General features: G+C 34.4%; 1 protein-coding gene across 3 annotated transcripts in view; it reads left to right on the forward strand.

The window, feature by feature from the left end:
- LOC128223940 (uncharacterized) overlaps positions 1-17,207 on the forward strand; it is a 40,267-nt gene extending 23,060 nt beyond the window's left edge. For 2 of the 3 annotated variants that reach the window (XM_052933439.1, XM_052933438.1), the window contains exons 10-13: positions 629-766; positions 1,494-1,620; positions 1,800-2,386; positions 5,871-17,207. In XM_052933439.1, coding sequence (XP_052789399.1) covers positions 629-766; positions 1,494-1,620; positions 1,800-2,386; positions 5,871-11,329 — 6,311 coding nt within the window. In that variant the 3' untranslated portion in view covers positions 11,330-17,207. The remainder of the gene's footprint in view (positions 1-628; positions 767-1,493; positions 1,621-1,799; positions 2,387-5,870) is intronic. The other variant, XM_052933440.1, reaches the window with a different exon arrangement.
- The last annotated feature ends 1,195 nt before the right edge of the window (positions 17,208-18,402 follow it).

The raw sequence follows: 18,402 nt of genomic DNA on the forward strand, positions 1-18,402 counted from the left end.
ATCAAGAATTGTTAGGTACCGCCTTGGAATTTACTGGGGGTTTGAACCAGTTTATGTGCACAAACCTAACTCTTATTCCAACAATCCTTAATAAAGATAAAACGCAAAAGGTAAATCTTATCAAAGTATCAATTAAACCTAAATATGAAAATAATGGCGCCATTTCCATCAATATAGCGTCTTGTTATCAAAGTTGATTGGTGTGTTTGGTAAAAAGCCCGGGATTTGATATGGCTTCAAATTCGATACAATTTCATGGGCTTTTCGCGGTATTCCCGAAATTGGTAAAAAAAGAGTTTAATTAAAAAGTATTCATTTTACATTTATTATTTATCAGCCTCGTAAGAAGCTTTAAATAAACTTTTATGATAATGTTGAATTAAACTTTCTACGACGCATCATTTCATTTCTGGTCAAAAACAAAAGTCTCTGATAATCGCATGCCACAAAGGTGGGCGTCATCCCCTGCTGCGTACAATACATAGAAACCAAAACAAAGTAAGGAAACATTAGTAGATATTGTATCGTTGAATCATGCAAAATAACACATTTTAGTGGAAATTTACCACGACTTGATGATGATTTACATGCGTGTTTCAAACTCATATTGATATAATTATAATTTAAGAGCTTTTTTGCAAAGAGCTTCTACATTGTTCAAACTGCTCGGACCGAATACAGATGTGCGTTGGCTGTATGAGGAACTGGCAGTACAATCCTGTCAAGTGCCACAGCTGTGACCGAGAAAGAATTCAGTCCCCAGTCGGTAAGCTGCAATCACAGAGCATAAACATGCACATACTATCTCTAGCTATTTTTGGAACTTTGGAATGTATTCAAGTCAAGTGTCACAGAAGTTTTAGCTCTAGCTTATAAACCGATGTTTCTTTAAATTCTACACATTTGTGTTCGGATGGTGGACACGCTTGTTATTTAAGTAAACAACTTATCTTTTATCAGTTAAACACCACAAGTAACTTCCTCTGCTAGTCATTGTAATTGTATCAAGTGTAGGATTTTATAAGTGATGACTTTAATAAACCGATCAGCATATTAGCATATTATTAGCTGTGCTAAGCATTATAATCATGACTAGCTCAAACCACTCAACAATACAGTCGACAGGCTGTACAATGGTTTAGTGTTCAGTGTATATGAGCGTTACCTGATTGGAAATGTTATAACATTAGTTTTGATGTCTTACTGTTTAATGGGTACTCGTACATTTATATCTATTTATTAACGAAAAATGTATATTGTTACAATGTTTAGCCATCCTCAGCGAAGGCAATGACTTACATAATTTAAGAGATGCCAACCAGAACAAGTAGCCTCCCACTTAGGTGTGTATGGGATTGGCATTGCATTAATCTTTGTAGCGTATAACAGGTCAGGGTTGGATCTAATGCATGTCGCATTAATCGATAAATGCATTTTAAATAATAACTTCACAGCAAGAAATGGTTGTAAATGTTCGTTTATGGCTGTTTTAGGTGATGGATGGGGTGCTATACTCATAGCTGGCACAGATAAAGACCCTGTCGTAACGAAACGTTTTGAAAAAGATGTAGATGATATGAAAGATAAACTTATAAAAGAAGTGACTATAATGGGTGTGAGGTATTTTGATTTGTTTTCATTGTTCGCAACGGCGTTCAGCAAACGTCATAACTATAAAGCCCATGTTACTCTTCACATGTAAATAGTTTAGACGATCGCAATTGCTCATTTGGCATACCTTTTCTACGTACCTGCATTAATCTATTTCATCGTCTTAAGTGATAGTATGATTCTTTCAGAGAGAAAGATGTAATCCCAGTGAAGACATCTACAGCAACATACCAGGAACAACTGGATAAGGCGTTCACTCAGATTGATACCGCAGATATAAACACTGTCGTATTAGTTTATTCAGGTCACCATGGTGATGGGGGATTTCAGATAGACCCTGGAAAAGAAGAATATATAGAGGATGATGAATTCGTACGTAAAGTGAATAATCTAAAACATGTTCAGAAAATAGTTTTATATCTTGACTGCTGTTTTCCAAAAAAACTAAATATAAAAGATAAAGTAGTGGTGCAGTGTAATGCCGTGAAAGGCAGCGAGACCGCTTCGTGTGGGCCAAGAGGTAGCCAGTTCATCAATGAAATTGTCAACGCAATGACAAATCATTGTAAAGATGAGTGCTGCAATAGTACACAAATTCTCAGCTTTTTTGACTTACAAAGGCATTTGTCACGGAAACTAGACCGAAAAGACTCCACAAAACCTTCATACCAGACTGACATATCAGGGGAAATTGACAACTTCCTTGCGTTTAGACCTGTTAGTTCGGAATGGCTGAAAACGTTGGAAAAATCATTAGAAAGCAGCCCAATACCAGGTCAGTCAATTTTCAAATATTGAGACGCGACTGATATATGTAAATATATAATACTTTGAGGAATAGTAGAATAAAACAATTTTCAATATTTATATGTGTGTGTCTGTGTGTGTAACTACAGAACTCATTCAAGTCAAGTAGAACAAAGTGCGTTAGAACTACACCAATTCTTTTTTAGCCTGCTGTCTCTCATCCAACATATCATTCTGTTATGTCTCATATCACAACATGCAACACCGAGACTTGCAACTCGTCCTTTCTGATTGTGATCGGTCTATATCCGTCGTCCGCTGTCCGTCGTGCATTTAGCGTCGTTAACAATTGTTTTAAACATGACAAGCGAAAGGATAAACTTTGAAAATATTCTTGACAAAAACCGTTAGGTTAGAGCTTAGATATTTGGTGTGTTATATTGTCTAGTAGTCCTCTACTAAGATTGTTTTAACTAAGCCCTGGGGTCAACATTTACCATGCCATTCGGGATCCTGCTTGACATTAAGATATATAGGGAATTCTTTAAAACTCCTCTCGTCCTTAACAGCTTAGCCCAGATCCTTGACATTTGGATGAAGTATCAAAGAGTCGTCCTGTACCAATATTGTTCAAATATTGCCCCTGGGGACAAAACAGGACCCGCTCCTGGAGTCAGATTTTTCTGATATACTTATATAGGGAAATCTTTGAAACTATTCTTGTCATAAAGCATTAGGCCAATACCCTTCATATTTTGTGTGTAGCATCATATAGTAGTCTTCTGTAATGTTTGTTCAAATAATGACATCGACTGTGAATTTTTCACCTTCTTTCTTATGGACCATGTGTTTTTTGAAATCAAATATCAATGTAACGCTTTACGTTTAAATTTTTGGCTTCTGAGCTTGTTTCTGTAGTTTTTCACATAAATATTGGATAATCTTTACTGTGATCTTTTGATCTACTTTCTTATTTTTAGAGCTACGACATTTGGACCATGTTTACAGTTTAAAAAATATCAACGTTGTCTTCGGATGACAGTGATTTTGACACTTTGACCTACATTTTTATTTATGATGCTAAAGCATTAAAATTAAGACCATGTATACAGTTTAAAAACAAATAGTATTGTTGTGCTCGAATGACCTTGATTTTGACCGTTTTAACCTATTTTCTTATTTTCGAAGCTAATGCAATGACATTTAGACCAAGTGTACAGTTTGCAAAAACATCAATATTGACATTGACGGGTAACCTTTTGATATACCTTTTTTATTTTCAAAGCTACAACATTGAAATTTGGACTAAGTGTACAGTTTTTATAACAAATATCAAGCTTTGATATTTTGTGTTCAGCATTGTTTTATGGACCTCTACCAAGACTGTTTAAATTTTGCCTCGGAGATAAAAATTGGCCACGTTTTGAGTGTTAAATGTGTTAATAGATCTATAAGGGAAAATGCCAAGAATTATTTTTCCTGAATCTAAACGGCCTAGAGGTGGGACAGTTGGTGTGTTACATTGTCTAGTGGTAACACAATTTTAAACCTTCAACACTTTGAACGATTTAGGGCCACAATGACCATTTTGTTTATTCAAAACAATCAATCAACATTCGATCGGAATAGATCGTAATGGTTCGGTTAAATACACAAACGAGATTATAGATAATAGAACATTGAATTAAATGCGCAAATATTTTATGATTGCAAAACAGCACTGCCAATTTTTTATGATTACAAAACTTTGACTTCCACCAAATACTTAAAGACAATTTAACACAAAATCTCATTCATAATTTTAAACACAGCAATCGCACCTAACTTAACAAAAAAACCTGTCACCACACCGTCCCTGCATCCGCCAGCCATTTAGAATACCAAAATGGGCAATAGATAGGATTGTGAATATGTTTCCCAAACGGGCCATTAATATCTTTCAGCCTTTATCAATAAACACAGGTCAAGTTAAATGATGCATTAATAATAACAATAAATCATTCTGGCAAGCGCATTCAAATGCTCATAAACTTTACCCGAAACATTTTAAATATTCCTCACCCTTCAATGAACGGACGTATTCTTTTACATTATATTCAATACAATAAAACACAAAAAAGCAACTCTGTAAGATGTATAAAATATTTAACTTCAAAAAAAAATTGTTTGAAGCGAACCCGAAAACTCATTTACTGTAAAGCAATATCGGCGGGTTGAGGCACTTATCTTCAGGCATACACAATGCCGTTACATGTCTCATCTTGAATGGGCCATTTCTATATATTCTTCATGAGCAAACTCTTCAACGGCTCGACCTTTTCACCTTAGAACATGTACCAATCCGCATGGCCAATATTGATGATGTAACGACTCATACCACATACGGACAATACCATTTCTATAAACATTCATCTAAACAGTTTTCCTCTTAATTCTTCTAGTTCCGAAGACGCTTGCACTTAACTCTTATGTGACGTGTAAGTTTTTCCACTGGTAACAATGTCATATACTAGTGGAACACAACAGCTGGTTTCAGTTCCAGATTCATCGTGTTTTTCATCAGGTTATCGTAGGCAGCCACTTTTTACATTCCGCAAAAATTGTGGTCTAGGTGTCTGCCTCTCACCCAATAGATTGTGGGTTTGAGCCCCACCAGGGATACCTTCTCATGGCCTCTAAATAAGTATAAATCAAATAATGATTTCTTCAAATGGGACCATTTAACGCTCAAAACGACGGACACAACAAGGTCGCATTTAGGACTTTTGTTGAACAGGTTTGTTATAAATGGCCCAACATGATAATCTTTATTCACACGATCCTTTCTATGCATAGATGGACACAATATTAGCCAGTGTTGATTTTTGGAGAGTGCGCTTGGTTCTGTAGCATTCGTAACGAAAATACAAATAACTCAAGTGCGAGTATAACATAAGAAATATCATGATAATATACGGGAAGGCGACATGAAAAACAATTTTAGCTTTATTGAATTTAGCATTATTCAGTTTTGGATGTTTCATCTATCAGATGCGCCCATTATTGTTATCCCTAAAAGGTTACACATTTGAACCACACGAAGCAAAGTGTGTGTTGCTAACATGTGATAATTATTCCTAGACAAGAGATAAGCCAAACTTATTCAGACTCCAAGGTCCATTTCTCTCATGTTTATTGAGCGTTGCGTTGGCGATCAAAACCTAGCCCACATTTCAAAGTTCAAAATCGACAATATTGGTGCACATAACCACTCCAATTTCTTATGATCTACTTTGTGACTTTATCTTTAGCAAACCGACGCATGAGCCTTCCCACGTGTGCGTAAAAGTGTTACCCAGATGCCGCCATATAAAGCTAAGATACGTTTGTGGGTAGTTTTAAAGTTCTACAACGATTGCAGGATAATTTGGTCACGATAAAATGGCAGCCATAGATCTGAAAATATTTTTTTAATGCAAATAAATATATTTATATTAAATGTTTTGCTATGTAATTTACTTTTAAATTTTCAGTTTTGAAGACAAGACTTATTAAATTCATATTGGACAAGTACTCAACGATTCCACTCAACCCGATCGTGCATCACAAACATTCGAAGTTGGTTGACTTCTACGAACCTACAAAAATGTCGATAACAATCGAGGAGACAGAACATAAAGATGGTAAAACCTGCAATCCTGATGATGTAGGCAAAACCGATGAAAGGTATCTCTCTAAAATTGACGAATTGTTAACGCCAAGTCATCCTCCCACAAAACAAAAAGTGTACATTTCAGGTGAAGCCGGAATGGGTAAGACAACTTTTAGTCAGTATTTGGCTTTAGCTTGGTGTGCTGTACATGGCGAGAGCGAGGAATGTGTGAGAATGAGAGAGAAAATGAAAAAACACAAACACTTTCATGACATTGAGTCCCTGAAACAGAAACAGTTGCTATTTCTACTTCATTTGCGAGAGTTTGAGGAGGTATCTGATTGTATGATAATGTTGAGCAAATTCCTGGAATCAGACTTAAAATACTCAGTTGAAGATATCGACGGACTGATGACTTATATAAATTGGCCAAAAACTGTATTACTAATGGATGGACTTGATGAATGGACATGTAAAGAACATGCAATGACAAAATTTACTTCAGTATCGAACGCAAGAATCATTTGCACTTCCAGACCTTGGAAGATAGATTCATGTGTTATCGAACCACTGAAGGATTACATCAAAGTAGTCATCACTGGTATTGAATTTGATGCTGTCAAAAGTCTTGTCGACAAAGTTACAAACTGTTTCAGACAAGAAAAAATTCGAGTACATGACAATACTGCGGACTTCATCCAAACACTTCATAATAAAGACCTGAGAACAGTTATTTTTCTCAACGCGTCAGCATCAAAAGAGTTGTTCATGATACCTATGCTTATTGTTCTGCTTCTGTGTCTCTGGCATAATGGGAAGGATTTTGGAAAAACACGTGCACAGATTTATATTAACATGGCTGAGACTCTGTTACATCGTATGAAGAAGACGCCTGGAATGCAAAACGAAGAAACAACTTGCAACTATCACTTACCTGTTTTGTTTAACACTATTGAGGCAACATGCTGTATCGAACAAAGAAAAAATATCGCAAAGCTATCAAAACTAGCGTTTTATTTGTTGTTCACTGGACAAACAGAACACTCTTTTCATTTCTCAGAAAAAGATCTTAGTCGTTTAAAGTTGTCCGGAAGACAAACTCAAGAAATAGAAGGCGTTTTTAATGATATAAAGCAGTTTGGTTTGAACTCTGGAAATATTCGTGGAACAGCCATACCATCGAGTTCATCGCTGGATAAAAAATATAGTTTTATCCACAAATCATATCAGGAGTTTTTTGCAGCTTTACATATCCTTGAACAAAATTGTGATATAAACAAATGTCAGGAAATAGTTGCGAATACCAAAACGCCACAAGATGTGGTTGATTTGGCGAACGTCTTCGACTTTGTCTGTGACCTTGACTCAACCCGCGTAGAAGCAATGGTCTCATTGATAGTTGAGCTAACAGCAAAGCATGCAATGCAAACTAATGATGAAACGAGAATCAAATTCATTACGACGATGCAAGATATTATTTTTGATATATGTTCTAAGTATGTCAAGGCAGGTAAGGTGTCAGTCAATCTTTCGAACCTTATTCTCAATGGTTCGGATCTGAAAAATGATTCACTAAGTGGAGAACTCATGAATGTTCTCAGAACAAATGAAAACACAATTGAAACAAAAAATTGTACTATTAATTTAAACAACAAGTTGGCTGTTCTTTGTTTATCTCAATTGACCCTATCAAGTAACATGGACGTTTCACAATTCGATACGGAGGAGCTTATACTGGTCGAAGTATTGACAGGTTGCGTGAATTTGAGTAAAGTTCAACGGCTCAAACGGATTGCACTTTCCTTAAAGGAACCAACCACTGTCTCCATACCTTTCGAAGATGCAAAAAGACTCACATTTCTCGAAATGAAAAACTGTGTTCTGTCAGGCCCTCTGGACCTATCTCAGTGTCCACTGGAGCAACTGAAGCTGAATATGACGAAGGTCAAGACTGAAAGTTTTTGTATTACTAGATCTGTGGAGAAATGTGAAGTACTGAATATGTGTTGTCCTTTTGACTTTACTGATGCCAAAAATCTAACCGAGCTCAACATGATGTCTTGTTCCCATCTTGGCCCTCTTGATTTGTCTCAGTGTACACTTAATGAGCTGAAGCTTATTAAGGTCGAGACAGAGAAGGTGGTCACAGGCTATGTAGAGACATGTACGGTACGGCATATGGATTGCTCATTTGAATTTACGAATGCCAGCAATCTTACCAATCTCAGTATGCGAGACTGTTTCCTTCGAAACCCACTGGACTTGACTCAGTTTAAATTGTTGGAACTGGAGCTTCAAACGGTTAAGACAACAAAGGTTGTTACAGGGTCTGCGAGGACATGTAAAGTTGTCGGTATGAATTGTTTATTTGAATTTCCGAAGGAAAGTAAATTTACCAGTCTTAGTATGACTGAATGCTTTCTTCATGGCTCACTGGACATGTCCAAGTGTCAACTGGAGGAACTAACGCTTTATAAAGTCGAGACTCAGAATGTTATCACAGGTTGTGTTGTGATATTTAATGTTATTCAAATGGATTGTTCATTTGAATTTACGAATGCAAAAAATCTGAACACTCTCAGTATGCAAATGTGTTCCATTCATGGCCCACTGAATCTGTCTCAGTGCCCACTTGAAGAGCTGACTATGCAAACATGTTCAATGTCTTGCCAACTGGACCTATCTCAGTGTCCGCTAAAGAAGCTGTCTATACAAAATTGTTTATTATCCGGCCAACTGGACCTGTCTAACTGTCCGATTGAGGTGCTGGAATTTCATAAGGAAACTACAGAGAATGTGGTTTCAGGAAGTTTGGAGACACGTATACCACAGCAATTTGATTTTTCATTTGAATTTACAAAGGCAATCACTCTATCCTATCTTAGTTTGATGTGTTGTTCCCTTTCAGGCCCTCTGGACCTATCTCAATGTTCACTACAGGAGCTTAAACTAAATAAGGTTCGAACAAAGAAGGTGGTTACTGGTTGTATGGTGACATGTACGATAGAAAACATGGATTGCCCATTTGAATTGACGAAAGCAACCAACCTTACTAATCTCAGTATGATGACGTGCTCTCTTCCCGGGCCACTGGACCTATCTCAGTGCCCGCTAAAGAAGCTGAAGCTTTATAGCGTTCAGCAAAATATGGTTGTTACAAGAGATGGGGAGACATGTGCCTTAGAGCATCCTGATCTTTCATTTGAATATACGAATGCAACAAAACTTCCTGGTTCTCTCGACCTATCTCTGTGTCCACTTGAGGAGCTTCAGCTTAATAATGTTCAGACAAAGAAGGTGATTACAGGCTATGTGAAGAAATATACGGTAAAGCATATGAAGTGTTCATTTGAATTAAAGAATACAGTCAAACATATGAATATGATGGACTGTTCCCTTCCAGACCCACTGGACCTGTCTCAGTGTCAACTGGTTGAGCTGAAGCTTCAAACGGTTAAAACAGAGAAGGTGGTATTAGGCCATGTAGAGACATGTACAGTAGAGCATATGGACTGTTCATTTGAATTTACGAATGCAGTCAATCTTACCAATCTTAGTATGATGGACTGTTCCCTTCAAGACCCACTGGACCTGTCCCAGTGTTCACTGGAAAAGCTGAAGCTTCATAACGTTAGCACAAAAAATTTGGTTACAGGTAATTTGAGAACATGTGAGGTAGTCCAAATGGATTGTCCATTTAAATTTAGAACCACACTTACCAATCTCAGTATGAAGGGATGTTCCCTTCCAGACCCACTGGACCTGTCTCAGTGTCAACTGGTAGAGCTGAAGCTTCAAAAGGTTAAAACAGAGAAGGTGGTTATAGGCCATGTAGAGACATGTGCAGTAGAGCATATGGACTGTTTATTTGAATTTACGAATGCAGTCAATCTTACCAGTCTCAGTATGATGGACTGTTCTCTTCCAGGTCAACTGGACATGTCCCAGTGTCAACTGAAGGAGCTGAAGCTTCATAATATTTATGTGAAGACATGTGAAGAAGTCCGAATGGATTGTCTTTTTAAATTTCCATCCACACTTACCAATCTCAGTATGAAGGAATGTATCCTTCCAGACCCACTGGACCTGTCTCAGTGTCAACTGGTGGAGCTGAAGCTTCAAACGGTTAAAACAGAGAAGGTTGTATTAGGCCATGTAGAGACATGTGCAGTAGAGCATATGGACTGTTTATTTGAATTTACAAATGCAGTCAATCTTACTAATCTCAGTATGATGGACTGTTCCCCCCTTCAAGGCCCATTGGACCTGTCTCAGTGTCAACTGGTGGAGCTGAAGCTTCAAACGGTTAAAACAGAGAAGGTGATTATAGGCCATGTAATGACATGTACAGTAGAGCATATGGACTGTTTATTTGAATTTAGGAATGCAGTCAATCTTACCAATCTCAGTATGATGGACTGTTCCCTTCCAGCCTCACTGGACCTGTCCCATTGTCAGCTTAAGAAACTGAATATGCAAAAATGTTCACTGTCTGGCCAACTTAATATATCCCGGTGTCCACTTGAGGAGCTGAAGCTTCATAATGTAACGACAGAAAATGTATTTGCAGGTTGTTTGGAGAAGTTAGTTCTTGATAAGGTTAATTCAATGAACGTGAACAAACATACTTATTTCAGTATGATCGATTGTTCCTTTTCTGGCCGACTTGACCTGTCTCAGTGTCAGCTGAAGACGCTGAATATGCAAAATTGTTCACTGTCTGACTATCTTGATCTATCGCAGTGTCCAATAAATGTACTAAAGCTGAATACTGTGACAACAAAAAAGGTGATTATTGGTTGTGTGGATTTCTGTTTCTTAGAGAACATGTCCTGTTCTTTTCAATTTAAAAATAAAACTACACTTATCAATCTAAGTTTTATTAACTGTGATCTGACTCAACAACTTAGTCTTTCCAATTGTCCGTTACAATCCCTTAAACTTGTAGAAGTTGCTAATAGCCACATGATCGTCGGATCATTAGAAAAACTGACAAGACTGTGCATATCAGACTGTAAGTTCCTTTCTGAGAAGCTTTTAAGCGCTTTAACAACATTAGAGATAAAAGAAACGCGTTGCAATCTATCATCCATTGAACTGTCAAGAACATCTATAGGACATCTAATACTGCACAAGCCTAAAATATCCAAATCCGTGTTTGAAAAGCAGATGGAGCATCTCTACGGCCTTCCCCGACAGGTAACGTGCACGGTGAGAGGATCATCAAAGTTCTTGGAAAACACTGAATTGAAGAAGGCTATTGATGAAATTATGAAGGCTAGTGAACGATTTTCTGTGAAACAGAACCCTAGGTATGTCACAATATGTACTAGAAAATAAAACCTGCAAATCAGGTCACAAGCACGGTGTAGGCAGAAAATGTGTACCTTGAGAGCATAAAGAAGTTGATTTCACTTCTAGAGGAATAAATCAGGATATTTTCAAAACTTCAGTATTACGATCAATATTAAATTCGCAAATTAACTCAAAAATCTTTTTTTATTGTAAAAAGACTTAAACTATGATTATGCCGATATGAAATGGTCTAGTGAAAACAGTCTGTGCTTTTTGAAATACCGTTCAACAATTTGTACTGCAGCCTCTAGTTATCTACAACCGCGTACCCGTCTTTATATGATAAAAACATATTGACAGTTAAAATTTGAATAAAGTGAAGTAGTACGGAATATGGAAAACATTGACCATAAAAACAATAATAATAAAGTGAAGTAGTTAGGGAATATGAAACGCATTGACTGTTTAAACAAAATAAATAAAGTGAAGTAGTCGGGAATATGGAACGCATTGACTGTTAAAAAAATAAATAAAGTGAAGTAGTCGGGAATATGGAACACAATAACTGTTAAAACAAAATAAACAAAGTGAAGTAGTCGGGAATATGGAACACATTGACTGTTAAAAAATATAAATAAAGTGAAGTAGTCGGGAATATGGAAAGCATTGACTGTTAAAACAAAATAAATAAAGTGAAGTAGTCGGAAATATGGAACACATTAACTGTTAAAACAAAATAAATAAAGTGAAGTAGTCGGGAATATGGAACAATATTATCAGATCATTGTTTTTTCCTCATATTAATAAAGAAATATTTAAACATAAAAAGGAACATCACTTTGTGTGTGTGTGTGTGTGTGCGTGTGCGTGTGCGTGTGTGTGCGTGTGTGTTTGCTTGCGTGTGTGTGGGTATGCGTGTGTGGATGTGTGTGCGTGCGATAGAAAATTGTTTTTCTACACAAAACAGAAATGTTGAAGCATATATATGTTCTTGATGTATTATGTAAATATGTTAAATGTTAAAAAATAAATGAGAAAAACAACAACAATTAAACTGGTAAAACATATGAATAAAGAGAAGTTTGCACACTTACTTGTAACACAACATTAATAAATTTGGGTACACGTTGGCTGGTTTTACAATATAGATAAAATGTATATTGACAACATGCATAGATATTGGTTGTTCGACAATGGTGTGCGTGTGTGTGTGTGTGCGTGCGTTGCGTCACATTACATATGTGACTAATCCTTGTTTGTTTCTTCACATTGTTCTGATCCCATTCCGGCTTCCAAATGTGCTACATTTATATTAACGTATATTTCAAAACCAATGATACCAGTGACATAAAAACAGTGGATGGTATGATGAATTATTTTCATGTTTTCATTAACAAATTTCAAGTGTTTAGATATGTTTTTCAATAAAATAGCGATGCCAAGAACCTTGTTCTATGGTTATTATGTGTGATTTGCTGTTTGGTTATTTTCATAACCATTACTATGACTAGTGGACATGTATATATCATTTTTATTGGTTTGTCTTTAACAGACGGATAATTTATCTTTCCTGAATTATTGTAAGAAAGTATTATTTGATGTAGATATAATAATTGATCGTTTGTGGTATGCATTTATATATCTAATAACAGATTTAACTATTGAAACCAAGTATGTGTACATAATAAATATGTTCTTTGCTATATGTATTTAGTGTGTACATTTTAAAACGTTTTATTGTAAAACATGCAAACTCGTATAATCAATCTGTAGAGCGTTTATTGTATACTTTCAAAAAACGATTCTTAATTCGCTAAGACATTTGCTTCAACTAAAATTATGTTATTTAGTAACTCTATTCGTATGTATATATGTATCTAGTTTTTTATTCAAATTAATAATTGGTTGTTGTTTTATAAAGATGTGTTTTGATGTTTTAAAGTTGCATGTTTTAGTTTGTAGAGTAGAGTAAATCGAGAAATAAATCGTAAATCTACTCCTGCATTTACGGTCAATTACATCAATACATGTAATAGTTCGTGAAGTAGAGTAAATCGAGGGATAGAGGCAGAAAGGATCTATCTGCTCCTATATTTTAGATCACTTACATCAGTACATGTAGTAGCTTGTAAAGTAAATCGAGGGATAAATGCGAAAAGAGTCTATCTGTTGCTTTATTAAAGGTCTTTTACATCAGTTTGGCTTTCACTCACCGTATTTTTGTGGCTGATTTCTTAAAATATGCGAACTAGTTCAATACGAATTAACATTTTCTGAAATTTATTATATATTATTCTGTACATATTAATGTTTTATTCATTATTTTTCTCTACATCATAAGTGAAATCGCCATTATGTAATAACTCTTCATATACTCTTAATTTTTCACAAGTGTTATATTTATTGTTGTTTTTGCTGTGACACAATATTTTATTTGAACCTTCTTGTAAATATATGGTGGAAGCGCGACAAGTCAATTATAAAACTTGAAAATTGTATATTTTACCATATGATTCATCTTTATATAATATTAGAATGGACTTGTTTATTATACCACACGATATATAATTCATAATTTGTATAAACAAGGAAAAGGCATGTAATCCATAATAATCAACATATATTTTGGCCAGATTCACTTCATGAAACTTAAGTTTTATACCACATGATGTATCTTTGTACTCACAAAGAGTGGGCATGTACTTAATAATCTTAATCACACAGTGATGTTAGTTTCATTTGTATAAAACTTACACCACGTGATGCATCTTTGTATTAACAATGAGTGGGCATGCAATATTGAATCATGAAAACACAATAATGCTATTTTTTCTTCATGAAACCTGTGATTTTTACCACATGATGTATCTTTGTATAAACAAAGAGTGGGCATGTAATTTATAATTTTAATTATGTTAGTTTCACTTAATAAAACTTGTTTGTTTAACCACATGATGTATCTTTGTGTAAACAAAGAGTGGGCATGTTTATAAATGATAATCGTAATTAATAATATATAAGTATGTCAGTTTCACTTTTTATAACTTTTTTATCATACCACATGATGTATCTTTTAAACAAAGAGTGGGAATGTTAATTAAAAGTATACGTAATTAATGATATATGATCATACCACTTTCACTTCATGAAACTTTTTTATTATACCACATGATGTATCTTTATATAAACAAAGAGTGGGCATGTATGTATATAAACATTCACATATACGTATGTCAGTTTTACTTCATAATACTTTTTTATTATACCACATGATGTATCTTTGTATAAACAAAGAGTGGGCATGTTTATTAATATTACGCAATATACCCGAATGCATGTTAATCTTCATGAAACTTATAGTATTTAACCACATAATGTATCTTTGTATAAACAAAGAGTGGGCATGTTTATTAATAGTATACGTAATTAATGACATATAAGTATATCAGTTTTACTTCATAAAACTTGTTTTTATTATACCACATGATGTATCTTTGTATAAACAAAGAGTGGGCATGTTTATTAATATTACGCAATATACCCGAATGCAAGTTAATCTTCATGAAACTTCTATTACTTAACCACATAATGTATCTTTGTATAAACAAAGAGTGGGCATGTTTATTAATATTACGCAATATAACCGAATGCAAGTTAATCTTCATAAAACTTGTATTATTTAACCGCATGATGTATCTTTGTTTAAACAAAGAGTGGACATGTTTATTTATAGCATACGTAATTAATTATGTATAAGTATGTCAGATTCATGAAGTCAGTTTCATTTTATGGAACTTTTTTTGTTTTACCACATGATGTATCTTTGTATAAACAAAGAGTGGGCATGTATGTTTAAACATTAACATATAATTAAGCGTGTTCTACTTCATGACACTTGTTAAATTTACCACATGATGTATCTTTGTATAAACAAAGAGTAGGCATGTTTATTGATATTACGCAATATACCCTAATGCAAGTTCAACTTCATGAAACTTGCATTATTTAACCACATGATGTATCTTTGTTTAAACAAAGAGTGGGCATGTTTAATAATTGTATACGTAATTAATAATATATAAGAATGCCAGTTTCATTTCATGAAACCTTTTTATCATACCACATGATGTATCTTTGTACAATCAAAGAGTTGGCATGTAATAAATGATGCTAAAACACAATTATATTAGTATCTGTTCATGCAATTTGTGTGTTATTCAACATTATGTTTATTTATATAATCAAAGAGTGATTGTGTATTATATAATCCTTAACTAATTGTAATGCTAGTTTCAATTAATAATATTCTTTAAATATACTACTTCATGTTTTTTTTTGTTAAGCAAATAGTGAGCATGCAAATTATATTCCTAAACGTACAATTATTTAGGTTTTACTTCAAGAATATTGTGGTTTTATACCACATTATGTATCATCGTGTAAAGAGTGACATGTAATATGAAATCCTAAAACGCAATTATGTTATTTTCAGTTCTTGAAACTTGTTTATTATACCACTCGACTAAACAAAGAGTGAGAATGTAATTAAAAAAACCTTATCACACAATATGTAAGTTTTACTTCATGAAATTTGTCTATTATACTACATGAAGGTGTTTGAATAAACAAAGGGTGGGCATGTAATTTAAAAACCTTATCACACAATTATGTAAGTTTTACTTCAGGAAACTTGTGTATTATACCACATGAATGTATTTGAATAAACAAAGGGTGGGCATGTAATTTATTATCCTTTTCACACAAATATGTAGGATAAACTTCATTAAACTTTTGTGTTATTTCCTACGTTAATCAAACGTGAGTATAAACTATGTGTTTGATTAATCAAAAGAATGTATCTTTCTATTAAAAACGTCATATAGTTATATATGTTTTACTGACTTAAATCCTTTTTGACTATATAGATGGTTCACACTCCATAAAGTTATGATGGGTGTGTATTGACTTAAATTCTACTTAATTACATAGATCATCCACATGACATTAAGTTATCAATGGTATTTACTAACTTAAATTTTACTTAATTATGTAGATAATCCACATGGCAAAAACTTATACATGATGTTAACTGATTTAAATTCTTCTTAATTATACAGTTGGTCTGCATGAAATAAAGATTAAATGGTGTGTACTGACTTAAATCTTATAGTTTATCCTTAAAAAACAATTATTCATAAATAGTGTTCACTAACTTAAATTCTACTTAATTATGTAGTTGGTCCAAATGACAAAATGTTATAAATAGTGTTAACTGATTTAAAATCTACTTAATTATATGGTTTATCCACATGATAATTAGTTATAAATCGTGTTTACTGACTTAAATTATACTTAATTATAAATATGGCCCATTTGCCATCAAGTTATAAATGGTGTTAACCGACACAAATTCTAATTTATATGTAGTTGATCCACATGACATAAAGTTATAATTGGTGTTTACTGACATATAGTCTATTTAAATTTATAGTTGAACCACATGTTTTTAGCAAGTTGTTGGTTTACATACTTAATTAAAAATTCCGAAATACTTCGAAAGTTTGCTGTCAGAGAATGTTGCAAATATGTTTTGCAAAAACTTGATTTACCATTACCAATTAAAACCCTTATATGTTTTATCGAATATATATCTCTGAAAAAAAACCCCATAAAAAACAGTTATAATGATTTAATATGCTTTCGTAATAAACATTGTAAAATGGAATAGTTGTATATTAAATGAGGACGTTTTTGTGATATACAATGCAAAATGGAAAGTAAATAGATCAAAAGTTATATATTAGATTTGTTTAAAGGAAGTCATATAGTTGTTATGCTGCCATGTTGTCATATATTTATGTACGTCATGTATCTCATCCATGCTGCTTGTAGACATTGCTTATAAATATATGCACACATAAAATCGTGTTATTATTTTTAAGATTGTTTAAATAATGACGCAGTAACTTACACAAGAAGTTATCAATACTTTGACTTCAAATGCCATCCTGTTATAATTAGCCACAGTGGTAACTCTCCAGGCTACATTGAATACACATAGGGGGCCAACACCGAGCTGAACTGTGTACGTAGGTCACTGAATTAGAACATAAGGGACAAACACCGAGCTGAACTGTGTACGTAGGTCACTGAAGTAGAACGTAAAGGACCAAAACCGAGCTGAACTTAGAATTTAGGTATCTCTATATATGTAAGTCACTAAGTATTACATAACAGGACGTAACCAAACTCAACTGTGTACAAAGGTCACTGAATTACAACGTAGAGGGCCAATATCGAGCTCAACTAAGTACAAAGATCACTGAATTAGAACGTAGAGGACCAATATCGAGCGCTACTAGGTACAAAAGTCACTGAATTAGAACGTAGATGACCAATATCGAGCGCTACTAGGTACAAAAGTCACTGAATTAGAACGTAGATGACCAATATCGAGCTCAACTAGGTACAAAGATCACTGAATTAGAACGTAGAGGATCAATATCGAACTCAACTGTGTACAAAGGTCACTGAATTACAACGTAGAGGGCCAATATCGAGCTCAACTGGGTACAAAGGTCACTGAATTAGAACGTAGATGACCAATATCGAGCTCAACTAGGTACAAAGATCACTGAATTAGAACGTAGAGGATCAATATCGAACTCAACTGTGTACAAAGGTCACTGAATTACAACGTAGAGGGCCAATATCGAGCGCTACTGGGTACAAAGGTCACTGAATTAGAACGTAGAGGACCAATATCGAACTCAACTAAGTACAAAGGTCACTGAATTAGAACGTAGAGGACCAATATCGAGCTCAGCTGGGTACAAAGGTCACTGAATTAGAACGTAGAGGACCAATATCGAGCTCAGCTAAGTACAAAGGTCACTGAATTAGAACGTAGATGACCAATATCGAGCTCAACTAAGTACAAAGGTCACTGAATTAGAATGTATAGGACCAATATCGAGCTCAACTTAGTACAAAGGTCACTGAATTAGAACGTAGAGGACCAATATCGAGCTCAACTAAGTACAAAAGTCACTGAATTAGAATGTATAGGACCAATATCGAGCTCAACTACGTACAAAGGTCACTGAATTATAATGAAG

The sequence above is a fragment of the Mya arenaria genome, chromosome 17 (assembly GCF_026914265.1).
Source record: "Mya arenaria isolate MELC-2E11 chromosome 17, ASM2691426v1".
NCBI classification, from domain to species: Eukaryota; Metazoa; Mollusca; class Bivalvia; order Myida; family Myidae; genus Mya; species Mya arenaria.